This window comes from Vipera ursinii, assembly GCF_947247035.1.
Source record: "Vipera ursinii genome assembly, chromosome: 3".
Taxonomy (NCBI): Eukaryota; Metazoa; Chordata; class Lepidosauria; order Squamata; family Viperidae; genus Vipera; species Vipera ursinii.
In genome coordinates this window covers 109,071,827-109,098,525 of record NC_139516.1, presented here as the reverse complement: position 1 = coordinate 109,098,525, position 26,699 = coordinate 109,071,827, and the positions used below count along the sequence as shown (strand labels likewise).

Below are 26,699 nucleotides of genomic sequence, written 5' to 3'. Positions count from 1 at the left end.
AGCATTATATATCCTCTTTATATGTGCACAATTTAAATCTTTAATTTGTTTTACTAAATTTTGATCTATAATTATGATGCCAACCTTTTGATCTAACTTCCACCTAGCTTTCAATTGGGTATATTGAAACCAAGAGTAACTTATGTTTTCTTGTCTTAACTCACCTAATGATTTAAGTTGCCAATCATTGCCTTGCAATCTAAGTAATTCCTTATAAGAAACCATATCCAAACTCACTCCCATAGATACGCCCTCTATCGCGTGTCCAGGAATTCCCCAAATCGGTATTTTATAATTTAACTTATAATAATACTTTTTCCAGACACGCAATAAGCACTTCTAAGAATATGGGATTTAAAAGCCCTGTCCACCTTCTTATCGTAAAGCAAATATGCATGCCATCCATATACCAAATCCCAACCCTCAAGATTTATTTATTTATTTATTTATTAATGGGATTTATATCCCGCCCTATCTCCCGAAGGACTCAGGGCGGCTAACAACAAAACATATAAGTACAGAAATTAAGATAAAAATAAAATTAAAATCATCTGTGCAATAAATTAAAATTAAAAATTAAAAATAAATTAAAAATTGTAAATATGAAGTATGAAGTATTCTCTTATTAGTTAAATTAAGCCAATCACTAACCCACGTCAAGGCAACCACATCATAATACAATTTCAAATTCGGCGCCTTGAGTCCCCCTCTTTCCCTAGCATCTTGTAAAATCTTAAATTTAACTCTTGGTTTTTTCCCCGCCCAAATAAATTTATTAATACTCTTCTGACATTGATCAAGGTTGGCATCCTTTTTCAATATAGGTATCATTTGAAACAAAAAGAGAAACTTTGGCAGAACATTCATTTTAACAACTGCAATTCTTCCCAGTAATGATAATTGTAATTTTTTCCAATTATTTAAATCCCTTTGTACCTTCAACCATAGTGTTTCATAATTATTCTTATACAATTTTACATTTGAAGCTGCAATATATACTCCTAAATATTTAACCTTTTTGACTATTTCAAAACCTGTTAATTTAGATAACATATCCCTTTCACTCATAGATAAATTCTTAGATAATATCTTAGTCTTATTACTATTCACCTTGAACCCAGAAACCTTACCATACTGAGTTATAATTTCCATCAAGTCTATAACCGACTGTAACGGTTGAGATACTGTCACAACCAAGTCATCAGCAAAAGCTCTCAATCTATAATCATTTTGTTTTATTTTAATTCCCTTTATCATAGAGGACTCTTGAATTTTAATTAATAAAATCTCTAATGTTAAAACAAACAATAATGGTGATAGGGGGCATCCCTGTCTTGTACCTTTTTCAATTTTAAAGGTCTCTGTTAGCCCCCCATTAACTATAATTTGTGCAGTTTGTTGTTGATATATAGCTTTAATAGCATGTAAAAAACCTTCTCCAAAATTCATCTCCTCAACAACTCTCAATAAAAATTGCCAATTCAATTGGTCAAAGGCTTTCTCTGCATCCAAAAATATCAATGCTGCGGAGACTTGGTTGTTCTTATCCAAATATTCAAGCAAGTTTACGTTATATTTCATATACCTCCCAGATATAAATCCCGATTGATCACTATGAATCATTTGTTTCAAAACTTGCATTAATCTATTAAGCAATAGTTTAGCAAAAAATCTTATAATCTGTATTCAAAAGCGATATAGGTCTATAATTTTTAGGTTGAGTAAGGTCTTGATCCTCCTTTGGAATCAATGATACAAAAGCTGTCCTCCATGATGGAGGAACTGCACCTCCAGTCTAAATTTCATTAAACAAAATCTTTAAGGGTTCAATCATTTCGAGCAACAACTTTTTATAGTAAATTGCTGTTAATCCATCTGTTCCCGGAGCCTTGCCCAATTTCAACTGTTTAATAGCTAAAGAAATTTCTTCTGATGTAATTGGGCAATTCATCTCAAGTTGTTGTTCTTTTGAGAGTCTCGGAAAATGAGCTCCCTGTAAATACTTGTCTATATCTAAAGCTTGTATATTTTCTTTAGAATATAATTTCAAATAAAAATCTAAAAAACTCCTCTTAATCAAATTTTGTTGGTAGACTTCTTTTCCTTTATATTCTATTTTATCTATAGTACGTGATTTCTGTTTCTTCCTTAATTGATAAGCCAACCATCTACCAGGCTTATTAGCGTTACAAAAAGTATTATGTTTAGCATAGTGCAAATTAGTTGCTACTTGATCAGCCAGTAGCATATTAAATTGTTCTTTCAGTAAATGTATTGAAATCCTTAAATTATTATCCAATGGATTCAAAATAAGCCTTTTCTCCTTAGATTTAATCTTTCCTCAAGATCTAAACGTTTTTGCATCTGTTTACGCCTATAAGCATTGTTCATATAAATCAAAACCCCTCTCATATAAGCTTTACTAGCATCCCAAACCATTTCCATCGATGTACCTTTATGCATATTTGTAACAAAAAATTCTTTCATATGTTCTCTACATTTCTGCAAGAACAAGTCATTTGTAAATAAATTCTCATTCAGCCTCCAGGATCTTCTACTACCATCTTCAGCAAAAAACTCCAACCAAACAGGACTATGATCAGACATTGTCCTAGGAAAAATCTTAACGTTCTTAACCAAAGAAAAAAGATCAGTAGTAATCAAAATAAAGTCAATCCTGGAGAAAGATTTGTCTATCCGAAAAAAAAGTAAAATCTCTGTCTCTCATATTCCTTTCCCGCCATACATCTCTTAATTCCAGATCTTCCTTCAAATCAAAACTAGCTTTAGGCAATTTCGAATTAAAAAAGTTTTTGGAGGATCCCTTCTTGTCTTCAGATGGCACCAAAACTCCATTCCAGTCCCCCATCATAATAACAGATTTATAATCCAATTCGATTAGTCTCTGATGTAAAAATTTGAAGAATTTTTGCTGTTGTTGATTTGGAGCATATAATCCAATAAGAAGAACTTTCTTTCCTTGTAGTATTAATTCAATACTAACATATCTCCCTTGTTTATCCGATTCAATCAATCTTGCCGAAAAGTCTCTTCTTAAATAAATGGCCACTCCAGCCTTCTTGTCCAGAGCAAAGGATGCAAAATGTGTTCCCAATCGGGAATTAATCAGATACTTTTGGTCTTTTAATGCAATATGTGTCTCTTGCAAGCAAACAATGACATTTTCATGTTGTTTCAGATAAAAAAATACTTTCTTTCTTTTCTGTGGTGAATTTAAGCCATTAACATTCCATGTCAGAAACTTCACCATCTCTGGTGACCATGAGCCTTTGGAACATGGCCTGAAGATCAGCTGTTGCTCTCTTCGGACGTGCTCCTCCCACAGGCTCTGAGACAGCCGCATCTTGTATAGTTGGACCAGGTACAGGCTTTTGTTTTTGCTCTTTTTCCATACGCTTATATGCAGCTCTTGTCATCCTCTGTTCTTTTGGGTCTTCCTTTAATGCCAAACTCTGCTCCGTAACCTCCGCCTGCCGCATCTCCTCAAGAGGCAATGACATTGCCCCTTCACTCAATTGTTTATCTTCTTGTCTTGCTTCTGTTCTTTTGATTCAAGGAGACGGTGGTGAGCCTGCTTTCAGGACCTTAGTGTAGAAATCTTTTGCTTTTAAAATTGTATCCAGTCTGTATCTGGTCCCTGCGTAATTTACCACAATTCCATTAGGTATTTCCCATCTGAACTGGATTTGTCGCTTCTTAAGCTCATCGGACAGAAAGGCAAAATCTTTCCTTTTTCTAAGAATTTTTGGAGGTATCTCCTTTAAAATCATAATGTCTTGGCCTGCAATTTGAAATTTTTCCCGATAAAAAGCCTGGATAATAGAATTTCTGGTTGATCTCCTGGAAAAATAAATTCACTACATCTTTAGGTAAATTTTTTTTGCCTTGCAATCCAGGAGTTAACCCTAAATGTCTTATCCATTTCTTTAAGTAGTTCTTCAGGTTCACATTTCAAAACAGGAGCCACTGCTCGTGCTACTTCCCATTCCAAATCTTCTTTAGGGTTCTCTTTAAGGCCTGTGATACGCAAAGCAAACTCCATGTTCTTATATTGTGATATAGTAACTTCGTCCTCTGTTCTGTCAATCTTAGCCTCTGCTCTGTCAATCTTCTGTTCAGCATCCAAGATTTTGTTTTCCAAATTCTCCACATACTCCATAACTGAGTCCACACGAACATCCAGGCGTTCTACATGTGCAGCCAAACCCTGGAGTGCAAGCACTAAATCTTCCCTCATCTGGTTGTTTTGGTTAACAAATTCTTCCCTTGTTTCCTTTATTTCCTGCTGCAAAACCTGTGTTGACTGCATCATAACTCGCTGAATGTCTGTCAGTGTAAATGCAGGAGGTGGGGGGAGAGTGGTTGTACTGTAGATTTCATCGAAGTCTGCCCTACAGCTTGTGGTAAAGGTGAAGAAATAACATTCTTAGAAACTGGAGGCCCTCCCCCACGTCTCGCAGCCATCTCTTAGGTTTCGATTTCCTCTTTCACCCAGCAGAATCAAAATTCATAAAAAAGGAGAGAAAAAAGACAGAAAAAGAAGGGAAAGGAAAGAAAAAATAAAAATTCTCCCAAAGTTCAATAAACCAAATCCGGTACTGGGTAAAGTCAGTTGCAAATTGTATCTCTTGCTATGTAGCAAAATATAACAGTTTTCCAACGCAGTCACTTCACACAGGAAAGAAACATTCCAGCGCCATTTTTACTCCATTTCAAACTTAAAACTTGAAGAAGATAATGAATCTGAGTTAAAGTTAAAATCCAACTTGAAATCTTCCTGCTTTGCTCTGCCTGCTTCTCAAAGAAACAAAATACTCACAGTCCCATCTAAGCAGCAGGTGCAGTTGTCGCGTCTGGTTCCACTCCTTTTGGAGCGAAAACATCCTGAGAGCGGAGAAAGCCTGGGCTCCGCGGGGGCTCACCCTGTTATCCCCCAAACTACTTGGGAGAATCACAGGGGAGCTCTACCTCTACCCAGGCAGGCTCACCTCTCCCTCTTCTCCCGAGGGAGAAGTTCCAGCGCCGCGGGACAGCTGATTTTCGCTGCCTCCGAGCGCTTTGACACTTCCCAGGATCAGGCGGCTTCAAAACGCCGCCATTCGGCGCGGCAGCGCTACCGGAAGTGATTGGGAGAAATATTTTCTTGTGTAACTTTTTTTCCCCTTCTCCCTTTTTTTGATTTTATTTTATTTGATTAAATTTATATGCCGCCCTTCTCCCTGAGGACTCAGGGCGGCTCACAACAATAAAAATTAAAAAACATAGAGTAAAAAATTTAAAAAAGAATTAAACAATAGATACAATAATTACGAGACAATTTAACCCAGTAAAAAGCCTAATAAAAAATCGTAGTCAGTCCAGACCCGCTTGTTGGAACAACCAGGTCTTCAGGTCACGGCATTTTTTTTGTTAGCTTTATTTTTTTATCTTTGTATTTTAAATTTAATAATAATAATAATTTCTTGCATTCTTAAATTAAAGCTATCCTTGCCTTTAATCTTTGCTTACTTTGCTTAGTCTCTCTTTATATCCTTCAATGTGTTCTACAGAGAGTAATACTGAGAAAATCTACAGAACTCTTGCAGTGAAACTTAAGATCTTCACCTTAGCATAGGGGACGGGTCAGCAACCCGCGGCTCCGGAGCCGCATGCGTCTCCTGCGGCTCCCAGCCGCCCGGTGCGCGCGCACCTCTTTGAACGGGCAGTGGTGCGCGCGCACCTCTCCAAATGGAGTGGCACCGCCCATTTGGAGAGGTGCACGCGTACCTCCCCGAACGGGCGGAGGTGCGCGCGCACCTCCCCAAACCTTTGGAGAGGTGCGCGCGTACCTCCGCGCGAACGGGCAGAGGTGCCGCTCTTTGAGGAAGCTGTCGTGGCCCGTCTCCGAAGCTGCCGCTTTTGGCAGCTTTGCAGACGGGCCGCGGCAGCTTCCTCAAAGAGCAGCGCCCCTGCCCATTCTGAGGTGCACGCGCACCTCTCCGAATGACCGGAGGTGCGCGCGCACCTCCCCAAACCTTTGGAGAGGTGCACACGTACCTCCGCGCGAACGGGCAGGGTCGCTGCTCTTTGAGGAAGCTGTAGCGGCCCGTCTGCAAAGCTGCCGAAAGCGGCAGCTTCGGAGACGGGCCGCTACAGCTTCCTCAAAGAGCGGCATCTCTGCCCGTTCGCGCGGAGGTACGCGCGCACCTCTCCAAAGGTTTGGGGAGGTGTGCGTGCACCTCCGGTCGTTCGGAGAGGTGCGCGCGCACCTCTCAGAATGGGCAGGGGCGCTGCTCTTTGAGGAAGCTGCCGCGGCCCGTCTGCAAAGCTGCCAAAACCGGCAGCTTCGGAGACGGGCCGCGACAGCTTCCTCAAAGAGCGGCACCTCTGCCCGTTCGCGCGGAGGTACGCGCGCACCTCTCCAAAGGTTTGGGGAGGTGCGCGCGCACCTCCGGTCATTCGGAGAGGTGCGCGCGCACCTTTCAGAATGGGCAGGGGTGCTGCTCTTTGAGGAAGCTGCCGCGGCCCGTCTGCAAAGCTGCTGAAAGCGGCAGCTTTGCAGACGGGCTGTCGCCATCGGGCAACCGGGAACCGGTTCCATCTCACTTTAAAAAAAAAGGCAACCGCGTGCATCCGCGCATGTGCAAAAAACCGTTTTGCACATGCGCAAAACATTTTTTTGCGCATGCGCGTGAATGGACACACGCACGCGGCTCCCACTTTTTTTAATTTGTGATGGAACCGGTTCCCAGTGGCTCTTTTCCTTTTTTAGGTTGCCGACCCTTGGCATAGGGTCATGTATCTGCAATGCTTGGTTAACATGACACATGCTATTAATATGTCATAATTGAGGAAACAGTAAGCAAGCACGAGGATAGTGAGAGAATATGACTGTAGTCCTCAGACACATGGAAGCAGCTCTCATGTACATTATTTGAAAAGTATAACAAGCCAACGCCGATGATTGTCAGTCAGTCATGAATGAATGAATGAATGAATGAATGATAATACTTGTATGCCACCTGACTGTCAATGACTCTTGGTAGCTCAAAATATTTAAACAAAAAATTACAATAAAATGCACCTGATTTAAAATCAGGACTTGAGAGTTGGGCAATCTTCTGGGTTTTCCGCACTGGTTTGTGTCCTTTTTTCTCTTTTCTTTCAGTAGGTATCTTTATTGCAGGCAAATCCTCTTCTGAAAAATGTGTTGAAGAACCATTAGTGCATCAAGGAAACTCCCATCAAAACTACAGGAGGATATTATAGCAACTATTATTAATTTGCAAATAAGAACCCATTGAAACAAGGTATGAATTAAGTTAAAGAATTTTTTTCTTTATATGTATAGGAATTCTGAGAAACAGGGCTTCAAAGTATTAATTACAGGCTCATGGGTTAAGCACTGCTTTTCATGTAAATACTCACAAAATTACTCTGGCTATTTACCTGCCAACTGGAATTCTAAATCTCGACATAACTCTCTACTGAGGTTCAGAAATTCCTCTTCACACCATACCTTTCCATCAGGAGTACGAATTTTGGCTTCTGATAGATTGAAACCTAAAAGAACAATACACTTAACTTTAGCATATTAAAATACTCATGACGTTCTATTGAGGAAGTTAGTTTTCTCTTGGGCATCTGATATATTGGTTATCAAATACAAAGCTATTTAGATTTCAAGTCTCTACTACCTGAAAGTAGCTGAGACGTTTCTGTCTAAAAACATTCAATATTAAAAACAAAGATAAAAAACAAAATGAAGTATAAATTCCCAATCCTTATGCACACAATTAACAAATCTTTACAAAACCATTAGAATACAACCACTATATTATACATCTGTGGTTCATTTGTAGCCAATTATTTGTTACCAGTTCCATGTTCAGCTACCAATTCCGGAAAAAGTTTTCTAGGTGAAGTAGTAGTACACATTAAAAAAAAACCTGCATATAATTCAACAACAAATACTATTCACAAAGAGTTTGTCACAATATATTATTGACAAAAAAGAGGAGAAAATATATGATGTTAGACAACAGATTAAAGTTTGGAAGGTAGAAAAAAAATTTAAAACTTTAATTTTGAAATAATCTTAGGTGGGTTTTTAATCGATCCCGAGAAGGGAACAGTGGAAATCTTAGCCTTTATTACACAACCCAGAGATTTTTTCCCATACATACATTTTCTTTAGAAACTATGTACCTTTATAGGAGGGAGCCATTGGTCCTTTTGCCACTTTTCTGACTTTAGGAGTCACTATATTTTCAGGAGCTGCAACAGTTATAGGATGATCAGAATACTCAGGATCATGTCCTCTGTTAGTCAGTTCTTCTGGACACTTCCGTTGCTTTCTAATTCGTTCTTTCAGTTTTTCCAGTTTATCATCATGCTGATGCTGCTTTAAAATATCTAATCTACGGGCTCTTGAGGTACGGGCAGAAGAAGAGGATTCTACCAATTGTAATTCTTTTAGTTCATTTTGGATTAATGAACTTGGAGATATTTTTGTATACTCATCGCCTTTGGATTCCTCACGTTTTTCTTCTAATTTTGTAGGATTCACCACATCTGAACTTTGCAAAGCGTTAATTGCTGGATGGTCATTCAAATAGCGAACAACAGTTTCATCTGTAGAAGATGAGCTTTTCAAATCTCTGCCATGCAAATCTGGTTCTCCTTTATCATAGATCATACCAATTCCTTCTGCTTTATTCCCTGCTTCTTTATACTTCAGACGTCTGGCCAATCGGCAAGAGGTTTTGTAAGATGGTGACCACCGAGAATCTCTAACAGAAGCACATTAAACATTAAAATGAAAACAAGAACTCTAACAAACCTATGTTTGTCATAAAACAAAAACAACTTTGAACTTGAGAGAAAGAAATAAGCAATTTGAAAATCTTTTTTCTCCTGTCATTGAGAATGTCCTGTCATCCAGGCCTTTTCATTTTGAAACTATAATTCTAAGCAAGATAATAATTCCTTTTTCCTCTCCAGTTCCAAGATTTCACGAACACAGAAACATGGATTGGCATTTTCACTATCAGATATCCAAAGGATCTTGGCTATAAAAAGCCAAACCAAAAAGTCCCCTTCAGTAACCTTTCTAGGTCAACAGTATGAAACAGCATAGTAACTTCCTTAATAGTCATGATATTGCAGTTCATGTAGACCTACTAAGCACATCTCTTTTCCCAAATAATGAGCTAAAACAAGAATGCTCCCTCACTTTCCCATAAGAACATAGAGGGAATGTGATACATGGGACTTGCTTCCACCAAACCAGAGGGGAGGGGAAAGCACCCTAGTCTTTGCTATAGAAAGGCAGGGGATATGATACAGGGGGAAAAACACCTTATTTCATGAACTGTATTGTTCTCCCGGATAAAATAGCATCAAAAGGTTCAAGTAGGATAATTTCCTCACTTAGTATAATTTTCCTCTCCCAAGAATCATTAACGCCTTTCCCTCACTCTTAGAATGGAGGTGATTACTGTCTTTACAATGCAGCTAGTATCATGGTAACTTGGTAAAAACATTGTCTTCTCAAGGTGAAACAGAAATCGTTATCAATGTGTGTTAAGTTCTTCAAAAACAGTAAATAATTATGCTTACAGTTTACTTCTATAATCCCTGCAATAGTAAAATGACAAAGCTAATCAAACTCACCTGAAAGAAGCCAGGGGCTGACGAAATTCCACATGTCCATTCGGACTCACATTGCTATCCAAAGCGGTAACACGAAGAGGCTTGCAGAAACAACTTTCCTTGTTTTGACTGGAAGACCTGCACTCTGCAACAAAAATCAAGACGTCTTTCATGCATCTCTAACGATTCAATAGGAAGTCAAGAACTATGGTAAAAATTAACATTAGATAGACTTTCAATATAATTTCAAGCTTGCGAATACCCACTGAAAAGTAATAGATAAAAGAGCTGCATTAATTATACACAAATACACGCACAAATTTGAGACTTTTCATGAAATTACAAACAAGACAGTTACACAATAAAGGATAAGTTATTATGCTATATATATTGTGACTACTAGAAGCTTGTGGTAGCAGGAACACTGTTTCCAGTGTGCAAAACACTGCTTTCAAATTTAGCAGTGTCTGGAACTTAAAAGACATATTTAAATTTAAAATGCTGCTCTATGCTTTACTCTACATTTGTCCGGAAGTTTGGACTCTACTCAGTTTCAATTGTTTTGCACTTCCATACTCTTACCTCATCGCAATGAAACACGATAATCAAAGGACAGGTAGCGCTTTCTTACTTACCACTTAGTTATTAACTATTCAAAGTTCTGATGTTTCTGAAAAAATAACTTTACAACTAATTTACAACCATTTACAACTTCAGTCACATGATGATCTCTATTATAGTCAGTACATATTGTCCTGTGCCTATGGTTGACTTATGATTCCCCCCCCCCTTCTACAGTGATTGGAGAGGAAGAGATTGCAAGAGATATGTTTGCTCTTCTACATATCAAAACCAATGCAATCATGCAGGAGCTCAGGACTGGAGCAGTGGTCTTCAACCTTTCTGGCTTTGCAGACCATCGGCAACGGTGGGCGAGGGGGAGAGGGGATGGTTTCACGCAAACAGCTGGTGCGCATAGCTCCATTTGCGCAAGTACTCTGTCTGCTGTGTGTGCGAGTGTAGGGAGAAAAGTTATTTCTATAGGCCCGTGGTGGCAAACTTATGCCACACATGCCACAGGTGGCACACAGAGCCCTCTCTGTGGGCACACATGCCATCGCCCCAGTACTAGGCCTTCAGCTAATTTTATAAAACCTTTTTGATTTCGGCCTCCACTGCCGTGTGCAAAAAAAAAAAGAGGTTCAATCAATCAATTTCAACTTCTCACCGGAAAAAAAAGATCGCACAAAGTTGGAATTGATTGATTAAACTTTTTAGTCCCACCCAGTCTGCCGTTACCACCGCAGCCACGTCCAGCCAATGGGCCACACCCAGCCACGCCCATCAGGCACCCGACGACATACAAGTGGGTTTTGGGTTGCAGTTTGGGCACATGGTCTCTAAAAGGTTCACCATCACTGCTATAGGCAATCTCTTCTTTGTCAGACAACAGAGTAAGTTGTTCGTTTTTCTAAACATCAAAAATTTTGTCTCTTTCTAGCTGGAAAGCACACTTAGTGATCACTTTGCTTAGCACTGTAGCTGTCAATCTCAATTATGTTCATTAAATGAGAACTACCTGTAATGACAAAGTATGACGCTATTCCTTCTTCCTGTTTATTTTTAATAATGCATCAATGAAACACATACAAACACAAATCAGTGCTAGCAATATTATAATAGCTAAAAGTAAAATTTCAAAGATGAAAGAACTTGGGGGCAGGGAGTCTAGTGGAATTTCATTTATTTCCAGCTACAATTAAAGTTTTTGAAACAATGGTAGGAAACATCTGAACCAAATACTTAAGAGACCTAGTCACTTTCAACTGAGGCTTGAATGTGGTTTTCTATTTTTAATTTTTATTTGCAATGAATTTTGCTGTGATAGAGTAGCTTTGTTAATCATGGTAGATAATTATAAATTCTTCTGAAGAGGGTTCCAGTAGAAAACTTCTAGTCTTATGATTTTCTCTCAAATTTATAACATTTCTGGGTTTTAAAAACATGACAAGTTTGGGATAAGTTCATTTATACAGAATTGGGAGCAACAGAGAAATTTCCTAGACACATTCATGTCTTGGTGAAAGATTTTTACGCTGGCCCAGTTTAATTAGCGTGGTAACTGAAAGAGCCCCAGGACTGAACGTTATTTATAATATTTATATTAAAAAATTAATTTTTTTTTAATTTTTTTTGGTTTTTAAAATCTTAGTTAAAAATGAAACTAGTAAAAAATAGTAATATATTTGTGAACCACTAACGGAAGCTTTGTTGTTAGCTGCGAAGTCGTGTCCATCGCCACCCTATGGACAACGTTCCTCCAGGCCTTCCTGTCCTCTACCATCTTCTGGAGTCCATTTAAGCTCACGCCTACTGCTTCAGTGACTCCATCCAGCCACCTCATTCTCTGTCGTCCCCTTCTTCTATTGCCCTCAATCTTTCCCAGCATTAGGCTCTTCTCCAGTGAGTCCTTCCTTCTCATTAGGTGGCCAAAATATTTGAGTTTTAGCTTCAGGATGTGGCCTTCTAAAGAGCAGTCAGGATTGATCTCCTCTAGGTTGACCGGTTTGATTGCCTTGCAGTCCAAGGGACTCACAGGAGTCTTCTCCAGCACCATAGTTCAAAGGCCTCAATTCTTTGATGCTCAGCCTTTTACAGTTGCAAGAGAAAGTATGTGAACCCTTTGGGATTACGTGGAGTTTTGCATGAATTGGCCATAAAATGCGCTCTAAATGTCATGTAAGTTACAACAATAGAAAAACACAGTCTGCTTAAAATAATACTACACAAACATTAGCTGTTGTCATGTTTTAATTGAACATAAGATGGAAACATTCACAGTGCAGGGTGGAAAAAGTATGTGAACCTTTGGACTTAATAACTGGTTGACCCTCCTTTGGCAGCAATAACCTCAACCAAACGTTTCCTGTAGTTGCAGATCAGACCTGCACAACGATCTGGAGTAATTTTGGACCACTCCTCTTCACAAAACTGTTTCAGTGTAGCAATATTCTTGGGATGTCTGGTGTGAATCGCTCTCTTAAGGTCATGCCACAGCATTTCAATCGGGTTGAGGTCAGGACTCTGACTGGGCCACTCCAGAAGGCGTATTCTGTTCTGTTGAAGCCATTGTTTTGTTGAATTACTTGTATGCTTTGGGTGATTGTCCTGTTGCATCACCCATCCTCTGCGGAGCTTCAGTTGGTGAACAGATGGTCGTACTTTTTCCTGCAAAATGTCCTGATAAACTCTGGAATTCATTTTCCCATCAATGACAACAATCCGTCCAGGCCGAGGCAGCAAAGCAGCCCCAAACCATGATGCTCCCTCCGCCATGTTTTACAGTGGGGATAAGGTTTTGATGTTGGTGTGCTGTGCCTTTTTTTCTCCACACAGTGTTGTGTGTTTGTTGTGGCCCCGACTCCTGCGCGTGTCTTAACTGAGGATGAGGACTCTGAGGATGATGGGGAGGAACTGGCAAGGCCTCCCTCTCAGGGGCGCTCCTCTCTGGCAAGGCCTCCGTCTCCATCGGGAGGCCGAGAGGAGCAGCCGGTGCTTGAACAGCTGCAGCAGTCTAGCGAAGATGAGTCAGGGCTAGACCCTCGAGAAAGACGCAGGGCCAAGCGTCTGCAGCAACGTAGGTTGGGAAGGAGGGTCAGGGAGTAGCTGAGTCATTGAGCCACACCCATTGAGCTACACCCCATAAGGTATATAGGGGGTGTGGCTGCACTCAGAACTTTGTGACGAACAATAGTTTCAACAACTTCGGGTCACGTCTTTGGGAACTCTGCTTCTTGTTTGAAACCTTGGTCTGCATTCTTGGCAACGCTTCTGTACATCTGCTAATGAACTCTTTGCTTGGACATTATCTCATTTCAGCTGAAGTTTGAGGTAACGAGCTTATGTTGCTGCCAAGACGTTGAGTAGGCAATTAATTAAAGCCTGTATTAACTCTTGCGAGTTGTGCCTGCTTGTCTGTCTGTGCTCGGGGAGGGGGGAACAGAACAACTTGTTCGTCACCCCAACAGACAAACCATCTTTTACCTAAGATGGATCAACAACAGCAGCAGCAGTAGCTGCAGCAGCTGCAGGCAGACAATCAACTCCTACAACAGCAGGTAGGCCAATTGTCTGCACAACTCGCTCTGCTGAATGCTCCTGCACTCCCTCCTCCCCGTCGGAAATGCCCGGTAGCAGTGCCGGAGAAGTTTTCTGGACAGCCTGAGATGTTCTCGATCTTCATGGGACAGTGCCAATTGTTTATGTCTATGAGGCCGGAGGATTTCCCTGATGACCGAGCTAGGGGGGGGTTGTAATCAGCTTTCTTTCTGGCTCTGCCGCCCGATGGGCCACACCGTTATTGAATCAGAACAGCCCCTTGTTGACTGATTACCAGGGCTTCTGGCAACACGAGGCTCAAGTATGAGGACCCCATCCGCACTCAGACTGTAGCCAGATGCATCAAAGACCTCCGGCAAGGAAAGCAGCCTAGGCTGGGTACGCACTACATCCCCGCCAGGAACAGCAGACATGGACTCTGGACCCCCTCGCCATCTGATTTTGGACACTCGGGTCTTTTTGTCTGACTGACCAGGGAGGATCCAGGCGCATGCGCTTGTGGATTCGGGGGCCACGACCAATTTTATGGACCAGGCCTTTGTGGCTCATTTTGGCATTCCCTTGACTCCGGTGGACCCTCTGTTGAGGGTAGAGACCATTGATGGGTGGGAGCTTTTATCGGGTCCCATTAATTCTGCCACCCAGCCTTTACGCCAGGGGTGTCAAACTCAAATTCATTGAGGGCCGCATCAGCATTGTGGTTGCCCTCGGGGTGTGTGGCCAGGGTGGGCATGGTCTACTGGGTGGGCGTGGCTGGAGTACATGTGGCCTACTGGGTGGGCATGGCCAGCTTTACATTGTTCATGTCAAGGGTGCCTATGGGAGCCTGGGCAGGAGTGGGACAGATCTGAGGGTCTCTGACACAAGGAGATGGACCAGGGCAAGTGCCAAGGCATGGTCCACTGGAGGACCCTCATTGTTTCTCTCAGGTCATGCGGGAGGGGGGGAGGCAGACGGTGGTGTGGAGGTCAAATGCCCAGCCCAACCATCAAGCACCCACAGCACTAAGCCCAGCCCCACTTTCCCAAGGGGGCGCCCAGCTGCAGTTACCTCCTCCTCAAGGCTGCTGCTGCTGTGCTTGTTCTCTTTAGCCAGGTTGCTCATGATGGGTATGAGGGCAAAGTCAAGAGGGAGGATCCCTCTCCATGTGAGGAGACCTGGCTTTGTATCCAAAGCAATAGGATGGGAGACCCCCCAGGATAGGCCTGGAGGAGGGGGCAAGGGGGTGGTTAAAGGGCAGCAGGGCAGGACTAAGGCAGGAGTTCCCTCAGACCCTCCCTCTCCTTCCTTCCTTCCTTACTACAGAATGGTGGGAAAATATTTGAGGTGAGGGAGGAAGAAAAACAGGCAAGAAATGCAGCTAGGGAAGTGTCATCATTAGTGAGGAATGAAGAAATGCACCATCGCCTGAAAGTGGCTAGCATATGGCCCTCACCTACTTCACATATGCGGCTTGGTGGGCTCTGGGGGAGGGGATGCCATGAGCAGCGTGAGAATCGATGTTACCTGCGCAATGCTGCCCAGCCCCCAGCCTGCCCAGTTTTGGCAGGCAGCAGGGCACTTTCCTCACAGTGCTGAGATGCTGAGCCAGGTGGCACGAATCTGAAGAGAAGTGCAACGCTGCCCAGCCCCTAGCCTGCCCAAAGTAGCCTGCCCCTAGCCTGCCCATGTGCTGGCCACTTCCAGGCGATGGTGCATCTCTTCATTCCGCACAAAGGGTGATACCTCCCCAGCGTGTGCCCAGGGGGTAATGCTGACGCGGCAGGGGCCAGTCCCTCGCTGTTTCCAGACGGCCTTGTGAAGCTAAGACTGAATGTGTTTCAGCATAGATAACCATCATGAAATTGTACATTGGCTCCCAGCTGGGCTGGGCCAGGGCCAAGGCAGCAGGGGCCGTTCCCTCACTGTTTCCAGGATGGCTTCACGGGCCACATGAAACCACTTTGTGGGCCGGATCAACACACACACCCGGGCCTTGTTTTTGACATGTCTGCTCTAGTACAATTAAGTCATTGAAACTGATGATTGCTCCTAAATCAATGTTCCTCTGGCCACAAACCTGCAGTCATACTTACTACAAGGTCTTGGCTTGGAAACTAATCTATAGCTTGGGCTTGCCAGACACTATGTCCTTTTCTAGCATGGGAAATTCATCTAGACTGGGTAGTGCTGCTTCCCAGGCAAGAGGAATGGCAATATTGCTTCAATGAATATGTGGAGGCAAGAGACCTAGCCTCTGAGGTAGAGGCATAGACAACCTGTCTGTGGTTCAGTTTTCTTCAGAGACAAATGAAATCAGGCTCTCCGAATCTGCATGGGTTCTTCGTAAGACAATAATGTTTCTCTTCCAGGGGCTCACAAAGGCAACATTTCTGGCCTAAACGTTTCTTGATGGAACAAAGCAGGACTTTATGACCATTCCAGGCTCCTATCAACCCGCAAGCAAAGTTGGATCAGATCTTGCAGCACAGACGGACAATAGCTGTAGGCAAATCATCTGGTATTTCACATGAATTAAGCCTTCCTGAAATTAAGCCTACCGATATAGCTCCATTCCATTCTGACTCTTGAGCAACAGCCTGAAGTTGTTCACATACACAGCTGGAGGTGGCACCCCTGCTCTAACTGTCAGGTGCAAGGGTTGTTGGTTGCTAATTTGGTAGGATCCTCAAACACTATTTTTAACTATAGCTTATGAATTCATCCAAATGAGCCAGCCAAGGGTTTTGTAGCAGAGGCAACGGAGCAGCCCATTTCATTACTGGGCCAGTTACCAGATTAATAACAAAACCTCATGGCACTGAAATTGTACATTCTAAGATTTTTGTGGCTTGGAAACAATTTGTCCTATGCAAGGTAGGTAAGAGAGAAAACAGAACAATAACTCAGAGTCTTTATTGCCATCTTGAAAAGATAACCAGTGGTGATAAGACAAATATTTTAATAGAGGGTAATTAAAACTTGGAGTTAGAATTTTTTTAGCTATCTTTTACTTGAGTAGTTTGCAATCTGCCAGCAGGAATCATTTAGAGGCCCAAGCAATCAAAAAGGCTAAAACAAGAGAGTTCCTAACATATTTCCATGAGTCAAGGTGGTGGTCTGAATGCAGGGCAATGAGCGGCAAGGACCTGAAACAGGATGTCACAATCCAAAGCTTTAAGAGTTGTTTTGAATAAAGGAGAAAGAGCCTGGAATATGCTCTTATGTGACCCAGTTACTGATGTGGCTTAATCAGGTGAACTGCCACCATCATCTCTTGAGAAGTGACCAATTCTATTCTGCTATTTATAATTGCTGTCATGTTCTATTAGAATTCGGGGGGGGGGAGTGTTTAACAGCCCCCACCTTCTCAGGTAGTCTTTAGGAACTGCCTCAGCTATCTGAATGCCTGCTGGATTCTCCAGGTTGACGATATGATCCACTTCTTCAGCCTCATACTTTATGTCAAAGCTATGGACACGTGAGTCCCATACTAAATTGTTCTTCTCCGATTTATTTTTATTATGCTCTCCAAAACCAGTGCTATCGAGGTAGGCCACCCACTACAGGTGGTTGAGATAACCTAGGGCAGTGTGAATTAAAATGTGACAATTGATAATAAGAGAGGAACTCTGTCCTATTCCATTGGGTAAATCTATAAAGATTTCCATGCTCCTCTTGCAGGAAAAATGTGAGCTGATCGGAGAAATTAGCTCCTCCTGAACTGAGATCAGAAGTTGGCACAGGGTGGAAAGGAAAACAGGGGACCTGGAACTACTAAACCGATCCTTTGTGATGCTTGGCCATCTAGGTCCCTAAGGGAGTAGCAATAGGAGTTCTAGTAGTTCTAAGAATTGTGCAGCTTGCGTAGCCAAAGTATTGTCTATTTTGAGGTTAACATGTCAAGTAAACAAAAAAGCACACTAGAGCACCAACAGAGCTAGTCCTCAGCCCCAGATATTGGAGTGGTCTTCTGATATACCACTGAACAGCAAAATGCTCCTTATTTGCTTGGTGGCCGTGGCAAGACTGAATCATGAAATGGACAGTAAAAAGAAAGGACTGGGGAGAAAAACAGAAGGGAGAATATTGGCTGTTAATTCTAGGTTGAGTAAGTGTGTACTCTGCAGCAAGGCAGGGCCAAAACTCTGAAAGGAAATGTTTCTTTTCCCCAACCGGAAGCACTGTCAAAACTTTCTCCAGTTAGCCTCTATACTGATTAGGAGAGAGATACTCACTGCAGGACGTCCTGATCCCATGCAGGAAAATTGTGGAGCAAACAAGCAAAAATAAGTATATTGGCATTTATTTACAGAGAATTAAATAAATGTATTTTTAGTGTTAATAGATACATTTCAGTAGATTTTTAAACCAGTGTTTGTATATTATTTCAATTGATATCACTGCTTATCTCAAAGCCACCTCAAAGTCCTTGACTTACAAATGGAACATCCCTCGCTAAATGATGTAGTCACTAAGTGAGTTGCACCTAATTTTACAATTTTTGCTGAGACTCTTTGCCGTTGTTAAGCAAATCTGCCTTTCCCCCACCGGCTTTCCTTGTCGGAAGTCCCTTGGGAAGGATGTGAACGGTGATTATGTGATCCTGGGACACTGCAACTGTTGTAAATACATGCTGGTCGCAAAGTGCCCAAATTTTGATCTTATGACCATGGGGATGCTGCAATTGTCATAAGCGTGAGGACAGGTTGTAGGTCAGCTTTTTCAGCGCTGTTGTAACCATTAAATGAATGGCTGTAAGGACTATCTGTACATGGCCCTGGGCTGCTTACAACCATTAAAAGTAATATTAATATACGGTAATATAAAAAGCATAGAAAACCACATAAGAAAACAATATAACACAATCCCCAGCCAAGTTATAAAATCAAACAAGAGTCAACATAAGCACTGCAGAAGGCTCTACTGCACACCCGGTTTTCCAAGCCCAGTCACAAAGCCACACGTTTAAGGCCTTGCAAAAGGCCAACAGTGTTGGGGCCCATCTGCTCTCTTGAGGGAATGATATTCCAAAGAACAGGTGCCACAACAGAAAAGGCTTTTTTTCCTGAACCTAGCAGAAAGTATTTCCTAGTAGACAGGACCTAGATTACGCCTCTCCTGCTGGATAAATGCAACAGAGGAGGGGCAATCATTCAAATAACCCAGTCCCGTGCTATGAAAGGTTCTATAGGGAATCACTACTACCTTGAAGTGAACCTGGAAATGTTCTGGTAGCCAATGCAACTCACAGAGTAGAGATGGAATGTATGTTGATAGAAGGAGCACTATAACGTGCCTGCACAGCCACCATTCTGAAACCAGCTTAACTTCTGGGTGCTGTTTAAGGGCAGCCCTATGTAGAGTGCATGACAATAATCCATATGGGAGGCGAGGAGGGTATCAGTGGCTATGAGCTGAGTCTCTTGGTCCAGTGACAGGTACAACTGGTGCACAAGAAGTAGTTGCAGAAAGGCCTCCTACAACTAATATTGTTTTGGTCCCATATCAAAGCCTGAAACCAGGCTGAAAGAGTCTAGATAATCTGTTTCTTCTAGATATTCTGGAATCTTTTTAACTACATTCCGTAAAAAGGTAAAAGCTGTTCAGTCTGGTTCAGTCTAGCAATAGCTACTTGAGGAGAGGGTGAACCACCACCTCTTTAAGGGATGGTGGGATGGCCCTCTCTCAAAAAAATGTACCTCTGCAAAAACTCAACCACATATCACCTCCCTGGAGGCCTTAGTCGGCCAGAAGGCATTGATTTAGTACACAGATAACCAAGTTCACAATTGTGAGAACTGGCCACTTCATCAGATTCAACCGGTTCAAACTTCTCCCAAATAACTAAGCAAGACTATACTCTAGTTATCCTATAGGTCCTGCCCCACAACTGGTATTCAACTGGGAGCAGATGTAAGCAATTCTGTCTGACTGATGTCCATCATATTTATCTGAGCAGCCTTGCAGATAAACCTCCAAGCCTGATCTATCCAGGAGAGCCCGATCACTTTAAACAATGCCACTAGGTGTCAATCCACGCATGCAATAAGGACGGAGAAACGCTTTACAAAGTAACTCTTAATAGCAGCTCTAACTGTCTAACGCAGGGGTAACTTGGCGGAAATGGCAAAGATTTCAGCATATTTGAAAGACCAATCGCAACAGAGATATATCGTGGAATGGAGAAGATGGATTGAATATATTCAGAATATGGAACTAAAAAGTTTCATTTAGCATTTGAATAAGTAGTGGATTTTTATGATGCATAATTAGTTGTTATTTTATTAATATTATGACTGTGGAGAGTAAAAGTGCGATAGAATTTAATGTTTTACTTTTGTTTGTTAGCATATTTTAGCTTATGTTTGTATCACTATACCCTGTATTCAGCTCTGGGAAGTCGGGGAGGGGGGAGGGGACGGGAGGGTTGGGGAGAGGGGAGGGGGGAGTTTTTTGTATTTAAAATTGTATTGTAAAAATTTTTAATAAAAAAAATGTCAGAAGTCATGGAAATGGCAAAAAGGAGAGAAAAAATATTTTTAAAAGAATAGAAATCTTCTATAAACATTTTGCTAAAAGAAGAAAACAATAAAATGATGTATGTGTTTAATGATTCAAACAGATGAAAATTAAATAAGGGGATGAAGAGATTTCTGGAAGAGTTAAGAGGGAAGAGAAATGATAGTTCTGTTAATAACAGTATCTACTGAAGAGGTTGGAAATCATTATATTTCATAACTTTGCTTTTCCCAAAGATACTTTTTTTCACAAGGTAACTGAACTTTCTTGTGTTTCTTTGAAGACGTTTCGCTTCTCATCCAAGAAGCTTCTTCAGTTCTGATTGGATGGTGGAGAGCTGAAGAAGCTTCTTGGATGAGAAGCAAAATGTCTTTAAAGAAAAACAAAAAAAATCCAGTTGGCTCGTGAAAAAGCATCTTTGAGTAACTATGACCTGGATGATTAAGAATCTCCATAGACATTTAACTTTGCTTATCTTTTTTAATTTTTGTCTAGGATTTTTCTCTTTTTGTTTAGATTTTTTACTTGTTCTGTACCAGCCTACTACCGGCCCTGCAGATAAGGCAGGGACAACCCCTTTACAAGAAGGCAAGAGGCTGGAACTAAGCCTGCCAAATTTATGGACACAAAAGCAAACAGAGCAAAAACAAGACACGAACCATGAAACAGGAGCTATTCAAATGGTTGCCTTCAGCAAACCAGCCCTTCCACGCATTCCCCTTTTAAACAGTTCAGGGCGTGGCTTCTCTCTACCTCATTCCGAGGTGCCCCATTGCCTTCCTCTGTTTACTCCTGATTGACTGCCTCCTGCGTCGGGCGTCCTTGAACAGGGCCAGCTGTGGGTCATCTTCATCCACGCTGTCAGGCTCACACAGCTGGGTCTGCGTCGTAACCAGGTGGGAGGGGCCTGGCTGAGGGCTCTCATCAGCAAGCTCTCCAACACCCTCAGCAACCTCTCCAACACCCTCCTCCTCCTCTGAATCATCTGACCCAACTGCCGAACCCACAGGCTGACCCTGAATCACAACATTACTTTATGTAAAATCTTAAATATAATTTTTTTTAATCCCATTTATATCCCACCCTTCTCCTAAGACTTAGGGCTGCTTACAATCTAAAGCACAAATCAATGTGCTTAGCAATAGCCTTCATTCTATGTATATGCCTGCTTATTAGGGCTTTCGCCCCCCCCAAGCGGCATTATTACAAAGTCAGCTTATTGCCCCCAACAATCTGGGTCCTCATTTTACCTACCTCGGAAGGATGGAAGGCTGAGTCAACCTTGAGCCTGGTGGGACTCGAACCTGCACTAACTGCAGGCAGCTGGTGTTACTTAAGGAGGCATTAGCCCACTGCTCCACCAAATCATACCTCTCTCTGATCAGTTTTTAACAACTATGTTACTCAAATTGTTTTCTTTTATAATAGTAGTCTCAGTTTTAATGACTTATGTCTTTTGATCTGTTTTGTAAATGCCTAACAAAATAAACTAAATTTTGCAATATGTCACCACCAGAAAAAATGAACAAAATTTGATTTATAGACAAAAATTTATAACAGAAAGACAGAGTATTGATATGGTGAAAAAAAAACCACAAAAGGCATCCTTATTCCTGAAATATCCAAAATGACAAAATGAAGAAACAAAAAATGAGAGGAAGCAAAAAGCGGAATTTAAAAAAGCAATTTCATTAAGGAGAACAAAAACAGTTCTGACAGTTCCTGAGAGATCCCATCATGGTGTAACAACAATAACAATCCTCAGGATATCTGGCCTAAAGTAATTGCTGCCCAAAAGCTTAGGTCTATAAAACAGAGACAATTTTGTCACAGCCAAGGATTATATTTGATGGAGGGGTCGAGAGCATATCCAGGGCTGCAGTAGAAGGGTTCATGATGCAGAGTGAAAAGGGTGGTGATGGTGATGGAATGGAGAGGATGATAATGGGATGTTTATGAAGCACTGCTGGAACAGATTTATGACTATGTACCGTACTCAAAGCACTTCGTCCTAAATTAAAATGATGCACTGCATAACACTAATAACAACACTAGTCCTATTAGACCTCTTAGCGGCTTTCGATACCATCGACCATGGTATCCTGCTGCGGCGTCTCAGGGGACTGGGAGTGGGAGGCACGGTTCTTCAGTGGTTCTCCTCCTACCTTCTGGGACGTTCGCAGTCGGTGTTGGCAGGGGGGCAGAAGTCGACCTCGAGGCCTCTCGCTTGTGGAGTTCCTCAGGGGTCGGTCCTCTCGCCTCTCCTGTTCAACATCTACATGAAACCGCTGGGTGAGATCATTCGTGGTTTTGGAGCTTTTTATTTCGACCCCAAACCACCCCAGTGATGCCCTCGACGTGATGTCCCGTTGCCTGGAGGCGGTTTGGGTCTGGATGGGGAGGAACAGGCTTCGACTCAACCCTGACAAGACTGAATGGCTGTGCGTACCGGCATCTCGGGATATTCAGAATATTCCATCTCTTTCTATGGGGGGGGTGAGTTATTACCCCCCTTAGATAGGGCTCACAACTTGGGAGTCCTCCTAGATTCACAGCTTTCTTTAGAAGATCATATAGTAACTGTGACTAGGGGGGCCTTCGCCCAGGTTCGCCTGGTCCGCCAGTTGCAGCCCTATCTAGACCGGGATGCCTTGCGTACGTTCACTCATGCGCTCGTGACCTCTCGTTTATACTACTGCAACGCTCTCTACATGGGGCTGCCCTTGAGGACCACTCTGAGGCTCCAACTGATACAGAATACAGCCGCGAGAGTTGTGTTGGGAGTCTCCCGATACTCCCATGTTACACCTCTGCTCTGTGAGCTACATTGGCTTCCAGTTGTCTTCCGGGTGAGATTCAAGGTGCTGGTAATGGTCTTTAAAGCCCTACATGGCATGGGTCTGGAATACCTTAGGGATCACCTGCTGCCGGCATCAGCTTCCCTCCGCCCAGTGCGCTCCCACAGAGAGGGCCTCCTCAGGGTGCCACCGGTCAGAGAATGTCGTCTGGTGGCCCCCAGGGGGAGATCCTTCTCTGTGGGTGCGCCGGATTTGTGGAACCGTTTACCGGTTGAGCTCTGGATGGCGTCAGACCTTCAGTCCTTCCGACACGATCTAAAGACCTACTTGTTTGAACAAGCCGGCCTGGCCTGATGGATGATGGGTTGGGTTTTATTATTGTTTCAATGTATTTTAACTTATTGTTGTAATGCTATTGGGTACTTTGTTTAATCTCTTTTTAATTTTTGTATTCTTGTATTTTTTATGTATTGCCCTGTTCACCGCCCTGAGTCCTTCTGGAGAAGGGCGGTATACAAATAAAATTAATAATAATAATAATAAAATGCAACACCACCATCATTTTTCAAAAGCCCTTAATACATACCTTTCCTGCTTATTTTCCTGGTAGTACTAATTGATGGCTTTTTTTCCATGACAGAATCCAATCCGGCTATGCTAATAGGAGCTACTTCCAATTTGTTCTCCATATGCCGCAACTAGATAGATTGAATGGGATAGGAAAGGTATCAACATTTTAAATTTGTTATATTGCCACTTAAATTGGACAAAACATTCCCTAACCCAAGTAAAATGAGCTCAGATTTTAATTTCACCTTTGTACAATCAAAAATAGTTTCACACAATTGTGAAACACATTAATGCAACATTTTTCTTTGCAGGAAACAATTTATATTACATTTTTCAATCCTGAAAAAAAGAAAATGAATGAAAACCAGAAGGATAAATGAAAATGTGATGTATCAGACCAAACACATCAAATTCATTATATTGGAAAACTCTGGGCAAATTCCTTAACAGTAATTTTTTGTAAACGCAAACTGTATATTAGGAATTGAGAAGAGTTGCCTTAGCTTAGCAGATCAACTGCATTTTCAGAGAACTAGCATTAAAATCTGGGTGACTGACAGAAACAAGGAAGGAAGAAAAAGGAAAAAAAACTTCAGCAACTGTATACACAAGAGGAGAGAGTGTCTGTTGGAATTAAGACAGCAGCTTCCTAATTTTGGGAATCCTAGGATCATAAAAAAAGAGCTCAGTGTCCAGATAGGACAAACTAGTGGGTGGCTTACTTCTATGTGCATTTTAGGAGGATAGTGATTGTATTTTACTGAAAAAGCATCTTAATCTTTTACTGTCCTAGAACATTTCCAGGATAAGCATAACACTTAATATTTTTCATTTTTAAATACAGTCTCCTGTATGGCTTCTTTTTAATTTAACTCAATGCTAAAATACTACTTACTGCTGCCTTTGTTTGTGAAAAATCTGTAGAAAAAAATGGAAAAGAGGCACTTATTAAATAAATTCAAGCATCACCTGTATGATAAACATATTGCAAGGTTCAATAAGTTTTATATACTATTTAAAACAATATATTTACATTATTTTTTTCTCTGAATATACTTACTTGACTGTGGCCAGATTTGCACATCACAATAAACCATAATGTAGGTTTATCTGATTTGGGGTTACTATGTTGTATGAACCCAATCGAGGGCAAAACAAAATGGTTCACGAACAAAATGATTTTGTATATAAAACAGTTTGTTTCAGGTGGTTTACATCAAAACTGAGATATGGATGTTTCAGAAGCATTGATTCAGACAAAATAAGGTTGTCCCAAGCTGAAGTGTTTTTGTGATGATGGTCAAGAAAATGCCAAGGTTGAGTAGGAAAAATAGGGACCAGTACAGTGGGAAGGTAACACCGTTCCCTGCGCCTTTGGTGTCTAGTCTTGCCAGCCACATGACAACAGAGACTTCCTCAGACAAAGCTCTTCGGCTTTGAAACAGACATGAGCACCGGCCCCTAGAATTGGAAACGACTAGCACGCATGTGCGGGGGAACCTTTACCTTTACCTAACAAATTTGCAAATAGAAACCAGAATGTTTGCTAGCAGACGTTAGGGAATAAGAAAGATCTTGTTATCTGACCATTCTTCCCAACAGATATCATTTCAGTTTAACACAAATTTTTGTTCTGTTAAAATTTAGAAAGTCAGATAAAATTCTTTGCACCCAGTGAGATAAAAATTAAATAAATTTGTACCTCTGGTGGAATTCCTGTTTTGGGGGAATTTTGGATTGTGTAAGGGAAACTCATTTGTTTTGTTCCTCCACATTCTATTACTTCACCTATAACATAAAGATAAATGATTACTGAAATATCTAAGAGAAATTCATACACATACCTTGTAAGTTATCAATATTATTTTGAAGTTTATTAGCATAGAAAGCTAAATCTGAACCTGCAAAATATTTTACTTCAAGTCAAATTCAACAGATTATTCAGTGTGAAAACTGTACACACTAACCAAATTATATTTAATGTTCAATTTTTACCCAGCATCCAAAATTATGTTGCTTATATGAAGTCTCACTTATAATAATCCTGCCATTAACCAACCTTTTAATTTTTTTAATATAATACTTTATATAAGCATTTTTAAACTACTTTATACATTTATGTAATAAACTAGTAAATACAATAGTATGGTAACTTACAAATTTATATACTTTAGAAGAAAAAGACTACCTTCTTATATAATGAACTATTTGCTTAAAAAGGGGAAGGCTATATCGCTTCAATGGTCATATGTCACTTTTTTGGGTGCCACTGTAACTTCGAACAGTCATTAAACGAATGATTGCAAGTCAAGGACGACCTGTAACCAGAAACTTGGATGGATATGGAAGTGAGCCCATCTGAGCTTTAGATACACCATCAGTCACAAACTAGGGCAGAGCTGCAGAGTGGCCACTACTATTCAGCAGACCTTTGTGCTTTTTATAAGGGATGCTCCAATTACTGATTTTATGAAAAGCTGGGCTCTAATAAACAAATGGGACCGTTTAAGGTGACCTGGTCTGTCTTCTCAATGAAAGAATAAAACAAGATAATTTTACAATTTAGGTACTGAAGGAAAGAGTGGAACACAAACTTCAAGAGCTAAAATCACTACTTCAAACAGACGTATTGGAGCAGGTCACAGAATTTATGAAGAAGGGACAACTAGCACAACATAACAAGGGCAAAGAAAGACAAAGGCAAATTTTCTACCCTGCATTTTAGACAAGGAAAAGCACACAAAACAGAAGAATCAATCCAAATGAAACAGGACAGTAACATGCCTCAGAGAACTGACTGATGGGAGAGAAATCTTCCTGACAGAGAGCTTACCCAAACAGGGAAGGGAAATCTATGTATGCTGGGATATCCAGTGTGAAACTGCCAACAGACCTAGCCAACATAAAACTTGACTCTTTCATAATAAAAAACATACTATTTTTCTATGTTTTGGGGTGGTTTTTTTCCTTACCATTCTTTTACTTAAAAAAATTCCTGGGTATATTTATAATGTCATCTGGAGTATTTCACTCACTGAAGATTTTTTAAGATTTGCC

At 41.3% G+C, this 26,699-nt stretch overlaps 1 protein-coding gene across 1 annotated transcript in view; it reads right to left on the bottom strand.

Moving 5' to 3' along the window:
• The window catches only part of LOC310638898 (centrosome-associated protein 350-like), a 101,198-nt gene that overhangs the window by 68,987 nt on the left and 5,512 nt on the right, over positions 1 to 26,699 (bottom strand). Inside the window, exons 2-8 of the mRNA XM_083360260.1 lie at positions 25,345 to 25,430; positions 24,538 to 24,560; positions 23,659 to 23,770; positions 9,676 to 9,799; positions 8,209 to 8,792; positions 7,450 to 7,563; positions 7,085 to 7,198 (exon numbers count right to left, since the gene is read on the bottom strand). Coding sequence (XP_083216386.1) covers positions 7,085 to 7,198; positions 7,450 to 7,563; positions 8,209 to 8,792; positions 9,676 to 9,799; positions 23,659 to 23,770; positions 24,538 to 24,560; positions 25,345 to 25,417 — 1,144 coding nt within the window. The 5' untranslated portion in view covers positions 25,418 to 25,430. The remainder of the gene's footprint in view (positions 1 to 7,084; positions 7,199 to 7,449; positions 7,564 to 8,208; positions 8,793 to 9,675; positions 9,800 to 23,658; positions 23,771 to 24,537; positions 24,561 to 25,344; positions 25,431 to 26,699) is intronic.